Source organism: Danio aesculapii, chromosome 23 (genome assembly GCF_903798145.1).
Source record: "Danio aesculapii chromosome 23, fDanAes4.1, whole genome shotgun sequence".
NCBI classification, from domain to species: Eukaryota; Metazoa; Chordata; class Actinopteri; order Cypriniformes; family Danionidae; genus Danio; species Danio aesculapii.
Window position 1 is genome coordinate 11453762 of NC_079457.1, and position 19662 is coordinate 11473423.

Genomic DNA, 19662 nt, shown 5'->3' on the forward strand with positions numbered 1-19662 from the left:
TTAAAATAAAACTTGGATTTCTGAAGTAAATATGAACTTGTAATTTTGAAAAATAATAGCTAAATTGTAATTTTGTGATTATTTTTAAATCCATATCAGAAACAGACTTCTGTATTTTGTCATTCAATCACATTTAAAACTGTTCTTTACCTCTACATCTCGATTGAGCTTCTCCAAGATCTTCTCTTTCTGTTCCTCTGTCACATAAACCTTCTGCATGTTATTTCTGAAATCCATGTCTTTAAAAGTGGGCAGCTCTTTTACCTGCATTAGAAAAAATAAATAAGTAAAAATTATAATAATAATAAAAATAATAATAATAAATAAATAAATAAACAAACACACACACACACACACACACACACACTTGAAAAATGACATTTTACCTTCTCTTTGTCACTGGCTTCACGATCTACCAGAGAACCCTGGAGAAGAAAAAAAAAAACAGAACACAAAATGACACTTTTAAAGACAGTCCTGATTGCCCAGGATTGAACCATATGGGGCTTTTTGAAAATAATGAGTGCAATATCACCCCCTTGTGGCACATAACCAAAATAGCATTAAATAAATAAAAATTTGCATACTTGCTAACAGATAGAAGTATTATTTTTATAATTGCTAGTAGTACTATTAATATATTACGATATACAGTAAAGTTAAAACTTTTTTTTTTACAACAACATTAAATTAAACATTTTATTCAACAAAGATGCATTCAAAAGTGATTGTAAAGACTTTAATGCTATTTTTTTAATTCAACAAATGCTGTTCCTTTGACATTTATAAACATGATAAAGTACCCTTCTATATACCTGTATATGCGTTCCTAACATGCAAGAGTGCGCGTATAGGGCATAGAATGTATTTCACAGCAATTTTTGTTTGTTTTTTTTGCTCAATAAAATCAAAGTAATGTCTGTATTTCCACTTGAAGAAGCAACCACTCTCGACAGCAGCTATTTCAGCTCCAGCTATTTAATAGCGAATGATTATTAACTGACGCTGCAGTGGAAAACGTGATTTAAAAGAAGCATTTTTTCTTCTAAATATTATATTTGTAATGCAAGTAACGCAATGACATTGACTTTGGTAACTGTAATCAAATTACACAAATGTAAAATGTATAGGTGGGCATAGATTTTTTTTATCTAGATTAATCTCACTGTAATCTTGGAATTAATCTAGATTAATCTAGATTAAAATGGCTCATTTGAATTCTGCCGAAGGCATTCAGAATGTGTGTGCTACCCAAATAATGACTAAAAGTAAGTCTTTGAGAATGGGTTTCTCAAGCCAGGTGGCGCATTAGACCAGGGTCTCATCTCCTGTTTCCAAAATGCATCACAAACTGCTTGAGAAACTGTTCTACTATGAAAATTGGTGATGAAAATAAATGATGTTCAATAAGACACGCGGGTGTCAGTAAAGGACCACGCACGCACACGCACACACAACGAAATGCAGAAGTTTTTATTCTAATAAATTTTAGTCTAATACCCCGGTTTGTCACGGGGGCATGAATGAAATTTTTATGAGTGAAGGTGAAACTGCCGAACTGCAGTTGAAGTCACCCAAAATTACATGAAAGCACTTCACCTAAACACCTTAATTATACTACTGTCTATTAAGGCAAATAACTACATTACAGATGTCCATGTAAGCGTAGTCAGTAGCGTCTTCGAAGTAAGTGAAAGATCCAGAAGGGCATCCTGCTGATTTGATTCAGAAGGGCACTTTTTGTCAGACGCTCACCAGTTTGACTTTCATTCACCGCCATTCATTTTAAAAAGCACCCGGTCCATTTTATTTGTATGTTTTACTTGAATGCATAAACTCTACATGTGTCCGATAGTTAGATGTATAGCTAACATTAATCAGATTCTCTAGTGAACTGCATGCTTGTTAGCATGTCACGTTTGATCTGGTAATTTCACAGTAGGAATACACACAGGTTCGAAGACTCGTTCTCACCACCTACAGTGCAATTCGGCCAGGTATACATCCGCGCTAAAATATCAAGGTGAAAGTCATCATACTGTAGCTTGCGTAGAATAGACCCAACTCCCAACCCAACTTTGAGAATAGATAAACGGCTATATATATATATTTATATATATTTTTTTTTTAATCGCCCGATAAGAGTCTCACGTTAATTCAGCATTATAACGTCCCACCACTAGTAAAATGTAATTCATAACATTACAGAGTTGCTCAAAATGTAATTAGAATACAGTAACACATTACTGTGGAATGCGTTACACCCAACTCTGTCAGAGATTAAGCTGAAGAACATGAATGAATGAATAATTAAACGAATGAATGAATGAACTAGGCTGAAATTTCATCAATAATTTTCAACCTCAATAACAGCTATATCTGAGCTACTTTCCATGATCTACTAACAATCATTTCAACCTAAATCTCTTAACCGCATGTGAAACTTTATATAGCTGCTGTTCGCTTATTGCTTGAGAAGTTAATGATGTGTGCAAAGACATCCTAAGGAATCTCTTATTTCTGCAGTCAGGAATTGTTCTTTGTTTGTTTTTACCTTCAGATCGTATTTTCTGTGAACGAGGAGTCTGTGGCTGAACATGTTCCTCATGACGATCAGGTACGTGTCTTCGCTCTCCACGGTAATGCGGTACATGCCCAGAAACTGAGGGAGGAGCGTGCTGCCATGACACTTCACTATATGCTGAGGAGAACACAAGACACAACTAATTATATACAAAGACTATAGAATACACAAGACATGTCACCCGCATCTTTTTGAATGGGGAAAAGTGTAACTATCAAAATGGAGAATAAAGCCCCGCCTACTAGTACAGGAGCCAATCATCAATTACTATATGGGGAAAAATTCCGACTTCTAGTACTGGAGCCAATCATCGATCACTATAGATTGACAATACTCTGGGGTAGGGGCTTGGACCAGATGTGATTTTGTGTGATTTGGAAATTTTATAATAATAATAAAAAAATATAAATAATAATAATAATAATAAATTTGATTTTTAATGCGCTTTTCTCAAGCTCAAAGCGCCTACAAGTCAAAAAACAATATAACAATAAATAGGAATATATAACAATAAGTAAGATAACAAGAATTTAGATATGAAACTAAAGAGGCAGTTGTTGTTCAATTTTATTGGTGAGTAGTAATATGAAATTTAATCGTAAGCTTGGCAAGCAATTTTGGAGAATTTGGTGTTTCCCCATTCAAACAGAATGCCCGAGCATACTGCCCGAGAGGTGTTTCAAAGATAGTTGCCAAGTGAAATTACTTACCTTAAAGGGACTTTGTTATATACAGTATACGCAACAGGTCATATGCTAACGCTAGTGGTACACCATTTAGAAACAACAAATTAAACTATGGGTGATTGTAGACACATTTGGTGTCCAAAGTACGGTGACTAAGAGAGCTCAAATGCATGGCAAGTTAAGAAACTAAAAACAAATTGAGAGAACTTAAATCTCCAATGGGGAGCCCAAAGAAGTGACGAACCTGACTGCTTTGTGTTATTTGGGATGTGATTTTTTTTGGTTTATTATAACTATGACCAAACGTTTACTTGTTGTTCATATATATATATATATATATATATATATATATATATATATATATATATATATATATATATATATATATATATATATATATATATATATATATATATATATATATATATATATATATATATATACACACCACACACACAACCCTCACTCCTGCTTGGTATAAATACTCGAAAATGATTTAGTTGAAAATATCCATTAAAAACTTTAAAGTAATCAAAAAGTAATCAGATGTAATCAGTTACTTTACTTTTATAAAGTAACTGAAAAGGTTTACAACTTATTACATTTTAAATAATTTTCCATTACATTCAAATTATTATTTACATTAAAATATTTGTTTACAGAAGATGCAATAAATGCGCCATTTAAAATATTATTTACAGGATATACAAGTATTATTTTATTTAGAAGAGTTACTGCTTAATTTCTACTTGTAATATGAAAAACACTGAAAATAATAAATTTTGTATCCAAAAGTGCAAGTTAATTATTTTCACTTTTTTTATAAGACAAAGGTGACTTGGTTTTAGGCAATGTGTGTTTTAATTTCGGTTGTTCAACTATGATGCTCAATAAATAATCACAGATAGTAGATGTGTATCCTTCAATTATTTTAAAATCAAGTAATGCAGCCTTCATTCAAAAATCTCTCACTTGTAATGTGTGAGCATACTGTATTTACTGTACAAACCGCTTTAGTGAAGTATGAAGCCGAAAAAAAAAAATAATAATAAAAAAAAAAAAAATAATATATATATATATAATATAATATAATTATATTTATATTATTTATAATATATTTATATATATTCATTAATCATAATCGAGTTAAAATGTTCAATTAATCGAGATTTAGATTTTAGGCCAAATCGCCCAGCCCTAGACAAGTATATGTTTATTAAATTTAATTTTTTCAATAAAATACTGGATTTCTTTTAGAGAATAGCCTTTTATTTCCTGAACCTTTTGAAATGCAAAATGCATCTCTAATTATAGTATCACCCATATGGTATCCGGGCAGCAAAACAAGCCCAGAGGGTTAATAAATGACAATGTTGTTTTTCCATGTCCGCATCAGCGCACACCTGCACCAGTTAAACATGAGCGCACTGTGTTTGAATATGAGGGAAGAATCACGCAGGAAGTATTTTGTTGTTGTTATAGATATCAAGAAAAGTGTTAGACGGACCCTCAGGGCAGCACAAATGCAGAAGCACAGCATCGATTAAAATCTGCTCATTCAGCTGCAATGGAAACTGACCCCAAAAAAAAAATGCTCACCCATACTATTGTCACAGCATTTGTGCCACTCTGACTTGTTTACAGTGAAAACACTCACCAAAGAGTTTGACTGTCACTTATTTTTTGCCAGTTTGTTCATTTGTTTTTCTGTTATACATGTTGTTTATCGTTTCCCAGAACTGGGTTGCAGCTGGAAGGGCATCCGCTGCGTAAAAACATATGCTGGAGTAGTAGGTGGTTCATTCCGCTGTGGCAACCTCTGATAAATCAGACACTAACCGAAGGAAATTGAATTAATGAATCAATGTTGTTTATCCTCTATTGTCAGGAGTTGTGTACTTTTTATATGTAGATACATTAATTTAAGTTGTCAAACGAGTTACTTATGTGGAGTAAGGAGACTTTAAGTGTTTAAGTGGGGCTTAAGTCTTTATTTACGTTTATAAAAATGTTGAAAAAAAAAAAACTAAAATGGCACTTTTGTATACGCTGAATATTATTGACTTGTGTTTCATAAATAAAGTAGACCTTTTTTTTAAAGTTTGGGGTTGGTATGTTTTTAAAGCCAAGATTTGCACAAATTTAATCAAAAAAAAAAATAAATTTTAATTAAATAAAAAATCAATCAATCAATCTGATCATTTTCCTTCGGCTTAGTCCCTTTATTCATCAGGGGTTGCCACAGCAAAACGAACCGCCAACTTATCCAGCATATGTTTTACACAGCGGATGCTCTCCAGGTGCAACCCAGTACTGGGAAACTTCCATACACACTCATACACTACAGCCAATTTAGTTTATTCAATTCACCTATGATTAATGTGAATGGAGTGTATGTGTGTGAATTCACCTATAGCGCCTGTCTTTGGACTGTCTATCTAGTCTAGTCTTCATCCGTCTGTCTGTCTATCTATCCGTCTGCTATCTATCTGATTAGAATTTAAAACAAATTTTTATATATTTATTTTTAATTTTTATTTAATTCATTGCTGGGTTTCAAAACTGATTTTTCAACATCATTACCCGAGTGTCACATGATCTTTCAGAAGTCACTTAAATAGTTATGCTTATTTGCTGCAAATAAATATGTTTGTGAAACCTTTTTACAGGATTAATTTAACAATTAAAACAATTTAAGCATTAATTTAAAATTGAAATCCTTTAAAAATATTTAAATGTCACTATAGATCAATTAATTATTCCCTAACTGAAAATATTTAATCCTTTACTAAATATGACAAATTCTATTTTACCCTAAACTATTGAATGGATGTGTTACTGTTATTATTTTATTAATTGCATTTTATATTTACATTATTTTCCCCCCAATTTGTATTCTTTTGTATTTACTCCATTTTAACAGTTACCATTTTTCGTAATCGCAAGAAACCTATTAAAGTAAGTAATTTATTACAATACTTTTTCAAAAAAGTAAATGTTTAGCAATCATACTAATGATAAAATACTAAAACTGGTTTAATATTTACAGACACTAGTCCACATCTTAATTTAAATAGGTGTAAAGCACAATTATTTATTTATTCAACTTAAATAAAAAAAAATTTGTTTTATTTATAGAACATTTATTTTTATATTGATTTTGTTTTTTATACCTGGATTTTCCATTCACATTGCAAAATTCATATGGACCTAAAGCATCACTGTTATAGTGACGATCAAATGACCAGTAAAATATAACTCTTATTAGGGGTGGGCGATATGACCTAAAATTAATATCACGGTATTTTTCATCTTTTGAACGGTGACGGTATAATATCATGGTATTACTTTCAATAGCAAAATAATATACATCTCAAGGAAGAACGGACAAAAGAAAGTCTCACTTCTATCACTCTTTAAAAGTTTTGGTTTGGGTCATTGTAAATGCTCAGTCTCGTTATGAGCTGATCTTCATTTCTCTGTGTTGGTGGAATAAAGCAGGCGAGTCAGCCGCACCAATTTATGAGCAGACAGAGCAGGATTCTCGCGATGACCACCAGCGCAATTCCGCTGTTTGTTATGAGCCGTAGTTTCAGTGTAAACTTAGTAAAGGTGAGTTTCTTTGGCGATGATGTGTACAGTGTTAGATTTTATATTTAGCGGACATTTGCGCTGAACACGCGGTAAATGCAACGCATCGAGATTCGGGCACCTTCTCAGAAAATACTCGATTGATCTCAGCTGGCGGATAAACATTTACCTCATGTCATGATCGCTGTCATCTGCGCCATTATTATTATTCTAACTTTAGGTGAGGTTTGCAAACCTGTGCACTTTTCACTCTTCAGCCGTTTGCATTTCCTGCAGTAACAGAAGCTCCCTGTTATCTGAACGCGGGAAGCGTTGAGTGATTGACAGCTAATATGAACCAATACAGCAGCAGGGTAGAGCGATTCAGCAAGTTTTTAGATAGCTTACCCAAAAATGAAAATTCACTTACTATTTAGTCACCTTCAAGTGGTTATAAACCTCTAAAGAAGATATTTTGAAGAAAGCTGAAAACCTGTAACCATATTTACGCTTCCTTGAGTGGTTATAAACCTTTGAGTTTCTTTCTTCTGTTGAACACAAAAGAAGACATTTTGAAGAATGCAGAAAACCGGTAACCATTGACTTCCATAGTAGAAAAAAAACTAATCCTATGAAAGTCAATCGTTACCGGTTTCCCAGCATTCTTCAAAATATCTTCTTTTGTGTTCAACAGAAGAAAGTCAAACAGGTTTGAAACAAGTAAAGGGTTAGTAAACGACTGATTATTCAGATTTGGGTGAACTATCCCTTTAAATAAGCATCAACAAAGCTCATTGTGGAACAAGAGAAGAGGAATTTACCTATTTTAAGGAAGTGCGGTGGAACATGAAAATGATGGAGCATGAAAATGTGTACAAAGGAAATAAACAACAGGGCGTGCAGGATCCCAGCTGGGTAATAAAACATTGAAAATAGCTGGAGCCTGAATTCTTTAGTCTGATCATATCGCCAACAAAGGCGCACTTGTGTAATGTGTGAACTATAATGATTCGCAGTTCAATTCTAGTTGAAGTAGTTTGGCATACGACGTGCCAGTACTGTTTTGCAACCCAGCTTTTTAGTTACTGAAGCTAAAGTTTAATAAAGAGGTCAGTGGCTCCTCACGGATTTGTTGACATGCTAGTTTCTGGTGGAGAAGTTATGCATTAATATGAACGGATGGACAGCAGTACATACTGACTAGAACACTTAAATGGATAGTGCGCCAAAAAAAAGGACTTCACACTCAAGTGAAGGAGGTTTTATACTTTCATGAATTTCTTTTAGTTATTTCAGTTGCTTTATTTTTTGGTATTTATATTCAGGAAATCACTGAAGGCAGCGATATCATGTTACCATATAAGGATATAATGTGGCAGTAAGATCATAACTGTACTGTGCATTGACACTGTGGCCATATTCATCTATGCAAACACACGAAAACAACATTAACATTATAGCAGACACTGTAAAAAGCCCATTCCCAGCCACTAGACTTTTCTGACAGGGTTTTCCAGTGTCATCGAGTGACAGTATGCTGTGGTACTACTTTACAGGAGTTATTATTGGGGATTACAGACTACAGTTTTTATTCTAGCATTTTTTTTTTCAAAGCATGACGGTAAAACACAAACACAGTTATGAACGTATAAAAACATGTGCTTTTTTTGTTGTAAAAATTTGTGATAATGACAAAAAAAAAAATACTAATTTGTGCATCTCCTGACTTCCGTGTGCAGCCATGCTGCTGTTGTAGCTGGTGTATTCTAGGAAATTGTCGTTCCCCTTGGTTTCTAGTGTGGTCCTGAAAAATCTCCAAATCTTCCGAGGGCTATCTAGCCCTTCCCCTTAGCCCTATGCCTTCAAGCTTAAGAGAATTGGGACACCCCTACCCCTACATGTGAACTTCCGGGTAAGGGGAAGGGCTAAGGGGTAGAATTGGGATTGGGCCTAAAAACCCGTTTCCACTAAGAGGTACAGTACGATACGGTACGGGTCACGTTTCCACTGCCAAAAGAATACCCTTTTGGTGGGCGTGGTGTACAACAGAAAGTTTCAGACGATGTCATTTTTACTCAAGGAGATGTCAAAGTAAAGCTGTACGGGTCGTTCAGATATCTTACGAGAAGCACTTCTCACGAAACAGATGCTTTCTACACCTAAATACTTGTGAATAAGTGTTCATTATTAACCTTTCTATTACCAGGATTTGATTATAACTGCAGATCAATGACCTGAACAATGAAATAGCCTACTGTAACGTCTGCGATTATATAAATTAATAAATAAATGCAACATATATGAACACACATTGACCCTTACAGTCTCCGATATGTTACCAATTACAGATAAAGTTCACACAGCATACATTTAGTCCTTATTTGGGTTAAAAAAAACAACATGAAATATAGCCTACAGTCAATGCAAACCTCTCATCTGTGTCTTTAATCTACAGCACCACATGTAACCTCTTGTTAGAGTAATTCCGTTCATATTAGTCCAAAAGGCGATGATAATAGTTAAACATGACAGTTTGTTCATGTTTTATATTGCAGAAGCATCATTTGCGGCTGTTTTTTCTGGCTTCTCCTTTGTTTTTCCTGTGCTTTACTCTTGAGTTTGTCTCTTTCTGAAAGGATCGGATATCAGAGCAGTTCAATAATCATACGCAGGTTATTAATATGAACTCAAAGCATTCGTTATTTCAAATAACGACGCACAGCAAGCTCTTTCGAGAAAGTGAAACCGCTTGCACTTTTAGACTAGCTTGTAAAACAGCAACAGGACACGGCAGATTTTGTTTTGGGCTTTATGGCTGTTCATCAAGACAACGACAAGGTTTGTTTGAGCTCGGGTCGACCATGGCTTGTTATTATATGTTTATATTATCACGGTGTAATGTCTCGGCCATGTTTTTAAAAATGGCGGTTCCTTTGTTTTCATTCTCCTGCTTCTGCGAGTGATGTATCTCTGTAAACCAATAGCATGCAGTTGTGCATCTAGCTCCGCCATTATGGTACCCTTTGCAAAGGGTGATCAAAAAGTGGTACATTTCGCTTTTAGGTACCCTTTGACAGTGGAAACGGCCATAAAAGTGTACGAAACCGAACCATACCACTTAGTGGAAACGGCCATAAAAGTGTACGAAACCGAACCATACCACTTAGTGGAAACGGCCATAAAAGTGTACGGAACGGAACCGTACCACTCAGTGGAAACGGCCATAAAAGTGTACGAAACCGAACCGTACCACTCAGTGGAAACGGGCCATAAGTGTCTTCCAGGCCTTGAATCTGTATTTGCGAAATTCAAGTACATTAAAAAAACCTGCCTTTAAATGCTCATGAATGTTTAATGAGCACAAGACAGTAGACTATTTTTGTCAAAATACTGGAATTCGGTACTAATCGATACTGAAATTTTAAAAACAGCCATTAAAAACATTGGAGCGCTGGTGAGCACGTTCTTAAACAGCGCTGATTTTCCATTGTGTCTCAACAGAAATGACTGAAGGTCATAAGTTCACCAAACTCAGCAGAGTAAACACAGATACAGGGACACTGGAGTGTTTTAAAGCCATGAAGATCAGCTGGTTTGTCTATAAGCTAACATACGAGCAATCCGCTGATGAATTGCAGCTTTAAAACGCTCCAGTGTCCTTGTATCTATGGTTAGAGAGATGAGTTCTGTAAACTGATGACCTTCATGGCCAATCACAGTCATTTCTGTTGAGCTTGTGAACACAATGGCAAACCAGCGCTGTTTAAGAACGTGCTCAACAGAGCTCAAATGTTAGCGGAAAATGGACGTTTTTAAAATTTCAGTATTGATTGGTACCCTATTCTAGTATCATGACAACCCTACATTCAGCTATAACACTTTCTGGATACAGCAGATAGTTATTGTCAGTGTATGTTGGAATAATTATTCATTAGGAACAACACCAGACTCGGTTTGGACTCTCCCTTTAAGAATGAATGAGAATGAGCAGTGTGAATGAGCAGTGTGTAGCGAGTTACCTGGTGATACTCGGACAGAATGTTATGCATATCGGCTACTTCTTCACTGGAGATCTGCTTGACGATCAGCGTGCGGTCATAGGACGTGAAGAGAAGACCTTCCCCCTGTCCGTCGCCTTTCATGGGAGCACTGCGGGCCAAAGACGCCTGATGGAACACATATAGCTGATTTATTTTACTGTATGCAAGAACAAAAGAAACTATTACATAGAAACTATAACTAGTATACATTCTCATGCATATTTAGATTAAGTTCGAATATAAGCTGGTTAACCAATGGAAGCATTAGATATGGTGGCATCACAAAACGTTTTGCATTTTAAAGGGAACCTATCATGCAAAAATCACTTTTATAAGCGGTTTAGGCACAGTTGTGTGGCATCAGTGTGTGGCTATAGCCGGCTTCTAACAGAAAAAAAATTAATTAAATCTGTTTTTTATAATCAGACTTGATAAAAACAGTCTGCAGAAACACTTTGATTGACATTCTCCCTCTGTACTTGTCATCCGAGGGGGAAAGCCCAACCCATTAGTGACGATCTCTCCCTCATTAGTATAAACAGCCCTGAGTGGGAAGCAGCCGTCCACCATTAGAGTTTTTGTGCCTTACCTGCTGAAGATAATGTTACGACTTAGAGGCATAATAAACATAGAGCTTTATGTGGCACATATGAACACTATAATCTATATTGATCTTATTTTTTAATGCGAAAGTGCTTCTCATTTTCAGAATTTCCGATTCAGCTCCCTATGGGAGAAATGACTAGGAATAATAAACCGCAGAAAATGATCAAACTACTTGCTCTACAAACAAGTGTTTGCATGATTATACAGACAAAGCAGAATCATTTAATAAGAATTTATCAGTTTGCAACATCAAGCAGCAGAACGAGCTGTTTTGAACGTCTAAAAATGCATGGAAGTGAATGAGACCGGAAGTCTCGAGCCAAAAAGACCTAAATGGCTGCACCAGCTCGTACGTGAAGAATAAGGTGAACAGACTGACATTTTATGAGCCACTTCTTTTGACATTTTCAGTTGACTGCCACTATGCTGATGCATAGGCATTTATAGCTCCACCCTCTTTTCAAAAGAGCACAATCTCATTTGAATTTAAAGCGACAGTCACCAAAATGGCACAATTTGGATCAAAGCCTAAAAGCGTCAGTTCCAAAGAGTTATAAAACATTATTTGTGGGGTATTTAGAGCTGAAACTTCACATTCTCGGGACATCAGAGACTTATTTTATATCTTGTAAAAAGGGGCATAATAGGTCCCCTTTAAATAATAAAACAATTCACCTGGTAGTCAAGATCTTCAATTCCAAATCGCTCCCTGAGGTTTCTGAAGACTTGCGGACAATACTCCTTGAACTTAAAATGGCTTGGAAGATTCTCCCTGTAAGGCACAGAGGGGTTGTTTAAAATGTCATACAATTTCCTTTAGGATCTTGCATGTCACACACTGCATTTCATATCATCTAAAGGCAAAATGCTGCTTTAATGTGGTTGCCAATTACTACGTTTCTCACTGTCATACAATAATTTATCTAAACAAATTTAAGCATATTCAGGGTTTCTACAGGTTTCATCAAGTCAAATTTAAGACTTTTTTTAAGACCATTATGAATGAAATTTAAGACTTAAACAAGGCTAAACGCTAAAGATTTTTTTATAATAGCCAAGTTAAAACCTTTAAAAAGGCATTTAAAAACAAATGTTATTGTTAGGATGATGATTAAATCATATTAATAATTAAATAGAGTTAATAAATAAACTTTTAAAAAAACTTTTATTGAAACATTGTTTGATTGGATTGGATTGGATGTGTGTTGGCCCAATTGGGAATAGATTTACATGGACATAGGAACATTAAGAGCTGTTTAAAATGATTTAAGACCTACAACACAATATTACAGTGGATTTAAGACTTTTTAAGGTCTACAATTTGGTTTTTGAAATTTAATACGTGTTAAGACCCTGCAGATACCCTGTACTTATAAGATCACTTCTGTGGAACATGTGTGGAAAAAATTGAGCTTTTGATATACTTGTTGAAGAGGTGGTTGTTCACTTTAATTTTGGTGTTGGCTTTGAAGTCGTCAGGGAGCAGCATGACAGGCACTGGAACTTGATTTAAATCATTTATCTGCAAAAACAGAGAGGGGACAAAAAAAGCAAGTTTTTAATGTAGAAAATGACCTTTGTACCAGCAGGTTTCCCATATCTTAACACTGAATGACTTGATGGTTCATGACCTTTTCTGACACACTTCATTTGGCGAAGATATCCCAGTCTTCTCATTATGCAATGGCAAATGCTCCATATAACAAACTGCTACCTAAAGGCAATTTATTCCCTCAGGATCTCTAAAAGGCATGAATCTGTGCCGTATTTGGTTCTGAACTGTAGTAATCTAAATCGACTGCATGAATTACATGTGTTTTTTACTAAATTGGTACATTTGGATTTTAAAAAATGTGTATAGAAAAGAAAAATGTACTATTTAACATGTTGGTCAAAGTCGAAAAGAGGTTTTCAAGCATTAAGAACATATGTATGTTATTTACACAGCAAACATTAAAATTACACTGTTTCCAAGCAAAAAATGCTGACTATAATTCGAAATGATTTACAGAAAACATCAACAAAAAATGTCTGGGAATGAATTTCTGTTAAGAATAATAATTTATTTTTATAATACATTTTAATACACAAGGGTCAGTATGGTTTTAAAATGCATTTTTGAGATACATCTATACAACCATTGACATACATAAATGTGTCGTTTTAATGAATGATGGCGAAACATTATTTTATCCATATATTAATGTCATTTAAAACATTCAAGGTGACACTGTACTTGAATTTAAAATACTTTTTATTTTTATTGACTGGGCCGGTAAACAATATTATATTGAATCGCAATAAAATTTGTCAATAACAACGATCAGCTCTGGACTTTTTTTACTCTATATTGATCTACGAGCCAATAACACAGCAGAAATGTGCAGCAATGGGAATCTAAAAGTGTGTTGATATTAGAGATGCATCGAATTTTCAGCCACCAACAATTATCGGCCACCGAAAATAGGTTATACTATTTAATGGATCCTCTAATTTTTGTGGCTTCAGTCATTGTTGAGGTACTCTTTTAAATCTGGAAGCATTAACAACTGATATTGAAGTATACATTGTTATTGTTCAATATGGAAAAGAATTAATCAAGATAGCATTTTTGCCATAATCGCCGAGCCCTACTTTCTATATTTTTTTTTAATCACTATACTCATTTTTAGCAGATGTGGACAATAAAATGGCATGTTACTTATGTTTTGTACCATCAATTAATCAAAAAACACTTAAAAAATTTTAATCATGACATTACTATTACATTGTTAGCATGTGGCATAGATATTTACTTTATATTCGCCTTTGCTACTGTATTGGAAGGAATGTGCCAATAGAGCTGCCATTTTAGTACAGGGTAAAAAATTAACGTGGGACCAAGACGCAGTGGAGGACTGTCCATCCGGAGCCATAGATATACACATACATCTATGAACGGGAGTTTTCCCGGTGGTCAGTATGCAAAATTTTTTTTTTTTTCATTTACAAAAATAATAATTTTGCATCACTTTTCTACATAGATGGATAAGTGACGGCACGGGCATTGCCGACTAAGAGCACGTGTTTGTGTGGATTGAAATGTATTATCCTCTCTCCCTGTTAAATTTTATCTAATCCGTGTCCTGAAACACACCCCCTCTCCTGCTTTCACTTCTAATTGTAATGGAGGGAGCGATTCGTTTGTGAATGAATCTCCATTATGATCTATTCATTTGAACCATCGATATCCCAGTGTCCCAATGTCCATATTCACCTTTCTGATCTAAGTAGTATATAACATTTGTAATATTCAATATTTTAGGGTGGACAGTATGCACATTAAGGCGCAGGCACTGTTATGTTATCAGGCACCCTTAAATTACTTCACTTAGCCGACAATAATACAAGTTTCTGGCACCGCAGAGTCTAGTTATCATATTTAATTTACATTGTTTGCTGATTTTATTCAACAAAACTAGCATAAGCCTAGTATTTAGAGCGAGTTGGTGCTACTTCGCCTTATGGTCAGTGCAGTAAGTGCATAATCATCAATAACATGATTTGTTTAGCACAAAAGTTCACAATATACAAAAACGTAGAAAAACTAAATCTTACCAATGAAATGTTTTGCCTTTATGCTTTGTTTTCTTAGTTTGCTCGTTACTACACCCGTACACAGCGCAAAAGTCTAGCATCTTCAGATTGGCTTTAGTCTTGACTGGTGCAGTTGAATGACATTTTGTCGAGAGCCCTGTACAAATATGGCGGCGATATTGACGCTCGCTCAGGGTCCGTATGTAATATCTAGTGTGTATATCTATGAACATGTGGTTCCAATCACTTAGAAATGAATGGCATATCATATGCACTAAAACATTTATTTACACATGTATAGCCTATATATACACACATGACTATTATAGATATACATTGATTGTATATAATAATAAAAAACTGTACATATATTTGTCAAAAGAGTATATTGTTATTTTTATACCTTCATTATCTGGGTCTTTATCTGTTTTCCTGTCACTGTCATTTTATTGCACTGTGGTAACTTCTGTCACGAAAACAAATTCCTAGTGTGTCAACATACCTCAATAATACCATGTACGTCAGTAAAGCTCTTTCTGAGTCTGATATACACATACATACATGAAGCTCGTTGAAACCGTAATATAGGCTAATTAGCATCAGATTAAACAATACTAACATCAACATGATTCAACAGATTCAGTCTGATTCGTTCACGAATCGGTGAGAACGTTGGAGCGAACCAAATCTTTTTCGAAGATCCGATTCAAAACAATGATTCGTTCACAAATCGGACATCGCTAGCAACAGTTGCAAATCCGCCGCATGCAAAGAAACAATGTCCGGTTTGCGCGTGACCTCATGTGCCAATTCCCAATTCAATAACACAACGCACAATTCTTGTGATTTATTAATATTACCACACATCTTGCTTTTACGGTTCTCTAAAGCCACATATGCGTGCTTGCAGCTAACAGTTAGCTCAAAAATGGCAGTTGTGTTGATGTAGGAAGTTCTGTGAATCGTATGCCAGCTTACCGAATGATTTACGCCCCACATGAACACGCTGAGCATCGGGTCGCTCGCCCGGAACACCTTCACCTTTTGCTGCATGAAATGTCTCTTTTTGGTCTTGGTTTTGGGTGCGAGCATGACCATCGGGCTGGAGGCGCTGCCGGTGTTACCGAGAGACGCCATCATCACGGGTCACTCCCCTGTAGCGCAGCGGTCTGTTTTCCTCGCGGATCCGCCTCCCTCTGTTCCTGCTCCGGGTCCTCTAACTGACAATCAAAGGTCGAGAGAAAACACGAGCCACGAGGGCCTGTTTTCCGCTGTGCTCGCACTCACAGGCCCAGATGAAGCGATTCTTCATGGAAGTGAACAACACTGGGTCGCTGAAGTGTGTGGCAGTGATCCAGACGCTCCTCCCACAACTTTAGAGGAACAGATCATCATATATTGTGACAGCACGAATATGTGTCAGGCTGTCTCACCTGAATGTACGTCATGTGCTTTCTGAACGTACAGGTGAGACCAGACGATCAAAAAAAAAAGAAGAAGCATATATACATAACTTAAAGGGATAGTTCACCCAAAAGAACAAGATTGAAGCTTAAATGCGTAACTTAAAGGGACAGTTCACCCAAAAGAACAAGATTGAAGCTTAAATGCGTAACTTAAAGGGATAGTTCACCCAAAAGAACAAGAATGAAGCTTAAATGCATAACTTAAAGGGATAGTTCACCCAAAAGAACAAAAATGAAGCTTAAATGCGTAACTTAAAGGGATAGTTCACCCAAAAGAACAAGAATGAAGCTTAAATGCGTAATTTAAAGGGATAGTTCACCCAAAAGAACAAGATTGAAGCTTAAATGCGTAACTTAAAGGGACAGTTCACCCAAAAGAACAAGAATGAAGCTTAAATGCGTAACTTAAAGGGACAGTTCACCCAAAAGAACAAGAATGAAGCTTAAATGCGTAACTTAAAGGGACAGTTCACCCAAAAGAACAAGAATGAAGCTTAAATGCGTAACTTAAAGGGATAGTTCACCCAAAAGAACAAGAATGAAGCTTAAATGCATAACTTAAAGGGATAGTTCACCCAAAAGAACAAAAATGAAGCTTAAATGCGTAACTTAAAGGGATAGTTCACCCAAAAGAACAAAAATGAAGCTTAAATACGTAACTTAAAGGGACAGTTCACCCAAAAGAACAAGAATGAAGCTTAAATGCGTAATTTAAAGGGACAGTTCACCCAAAAGAACAAGAATGAAGCTTAAATGCATAACTTAAAGGGATAGTTCACCCAAAAGAACAAAAATGAAGCTTAAATGCGTATTTTAAAGGGATAGTTCACCCAAAAGAACAAGAATGAAGCTTAAATGCGTAATTTAAAGGGATAGTTCACCCAAAAGAACAAGATTGAAGCTTAAATGCGTAACTTAAAGGGACAGTTCACCCAAAAGAACAAGGATGAAGCTTAAATGCGTAACTTAAAGGGACAGTTCACCCAAAAGAACAAGAATGAAGCTTAAATGCGTAACTTAAAGGGACAGTTCACCCAAAAGAACTAGAATGAAGCTTAAAGGCGTAACTTAAAGGGATAGTTTACCCAAAAGAACAAAAATGAAGCTTAAGCACGTAACTTAAAGGGGTAGTTTACCCAAAAGAACAAGAATGAAGCTTAAATACGTAACTTAAAGGGATAGTTTACCCTAAAGAACAAGAATGAAGCTTAAGCACATAAGTTAAAGGAGTAGTTTACCCATAAGAACAAGAATGAAGCTTAAATACGTAACTTAAAGGGATAGTTTACCCTAAAGAACAAGAATGAAGCTTAAATTTATATCTTAAAGGGATAGTTCACCCTAAAGAACAAGAATGAAGCTTAAATTTATATCTTAAAGGGATAGTTCACCCAAAAGAACAAGAATGTAGCTTAAATTCATATCTTAAAGGGTCGGTTCACCCAAAAGAACAAGAATGATGCTTATATACATAACTTAAAGAGATAGTTCACCCAAAAGAACAAGAATGAAGCTTAAATTTATATCATAAAGGGATAGTGCACCCAAAAGAACAAGAATGAAGCTTAAATTCATATTTTAAAGGGATAGTTCACCCAAAGGAACAAAAAGGATGCTTATATACATCACTTAAAGGGATAGTTCACCCAAAAATGACAATTCGGCCATTATTAGATAGGGATGTAAACAATCTCTATTGGTTTTTTGTTAAATCAGTGTTGAGTTTAAGGGGGAAAGGCATTTAAAACTACTTTAATTAGTTAATAAAATGTTTTTAACAAAATATTTTTCATATTTAGATATAATTAGATCATTAGAATTTTGTGCAGTAGACAGATATGTTTGTATTACTTATTTGTTATTATTTTAACACATTTATTTGTCTTGATAGTCTAGGCTATTTGTTTCATTTGTGACAATGTTTTTAGAGTAAAAAGAATTTAACATCTTGTTCATCTCATGCACAAACATGCAGACAACACACACACATACACATGCACACCCACACACACTTGAACTAATTTAGGTTCCCATTTACACTGATGTGTTTTAGTTTTAAAACAGTGAAAAACATAATCATAAAACTGATATTCTGCAAAGAGGTATTTCATATTTCAACATGCATTTCTTATCATAATGTGTAGGCTATAGATAGGCCCACACAGAATCTGTGTGCGCAGATTTCCACAGATTTCCGCAGACTTTTACCCCATCATCGATTCTGTTTATTTACTTGTGTAAATGTGTGTAAAAATTTTGATTTTTTCAGTTTATAAATGAATTACAGTAATATTATTGACTAATATCAAAATATTCATATGATTTATTTACAATACAGTTTGTAAAGTAATATTTTCTGTCTTTTAGTAGATATATTATATGAGAGACTTGCTTAGTTTACCAAATAAAGTGGATCTAATTGGATTTGCATTGTAAACATTAAACAAAAGTTAAAAAGGTATTACTTTTTATTTCATATATTAAGGTTTTAGTTATGATAGTCCCAAAATCATTCAGCATAAATCCACAGATTTTTAACACAATTCTGTGCAGAAATAGCAAAAAAATGTCTACAGATTCCGTCTGGACTTAGCTGTAGACCAATATTAAGCACATATCACGAAAACCACACATTAAGCCTAACGTTTCATATTTTTCAATGAAAAAAAAATGGAGGCAGTTATGTTAACTATTAGACTCCATTTTGTAATAAATATGTAGGCTATACAGTGAAGATGACAGTAATATAAAAATGTAGATGATGCCTTAACATTTTTTCTGTTTCCATCCACCTATATTTATGCACATTTTGAAATATCACATACAAAATGTTTTTAAAATTAGTTTTTCCTACTATGCAAGTCAATGGTTACAGGTTTTTAACATTTTTCAAAATATCTTATTTTTTGTTCAACAAGATATATTTTTGTTTTTGTTCAACTCATAAATGCATGGAACCTCTAGAGGGTGTTTAACATTAATCTTATCCTATATTCAGGATTATTTCAGAACATTTTGTGCACCATTCACTGTTTGACTGGTTATATCACTCTGCAGTCTCTGGAAGTAAGCTAATAAAATAAATATTATCCTTTAAAACACATTTTTGAAATCATATTGATTTATTTTACTAG

General features: G+C 34.7%; 1 protein-coding gene across 1 annotated transcript in view; it reads right to left on the reverse strand.

Annotated features, from left to right (window-relative positions):
• Window positions 1-16440, reverse strand: part of pip4k2ca (phosphatidylinositol-5-phosphate 4-kinase, type II, gamma a) — a 21253-nt gene extending 4813 nt beyond the window's left edge. Inside the window, exons 1-7 of the mRNA XM_056449541.1 lie at window positions 16041-16440; window positions 12911-13008; window positions 12162-12258; window positions 10860-11006; window positions 2555-2701; window positions 387-425; window positions 151-264 (exon numbers count right to left, since the gene is read on the reverse strand). Coding sequence (XP_056305516.1) covers window positions 151-264; window positions 387-425; window positions 2555-2701; window positions 10860-11006; window positions 12162-12258; window positions 12911-13008; window positions 16041-16202 — 804 coding nt within the window. The 5' untranslated portion in view covers window positions 16203-16440. The remainder of the gene's footprint in view (window positions 1-150; window positions 265-386; window positions 426-2554; window positions 2702-10859; window positions 11007-12161; window positions 12259-12910; window positions 13009-16040) is intronic.
• Between the last annotated feature and the right edge of the window lie 3222 nt (window positions 16441-19662).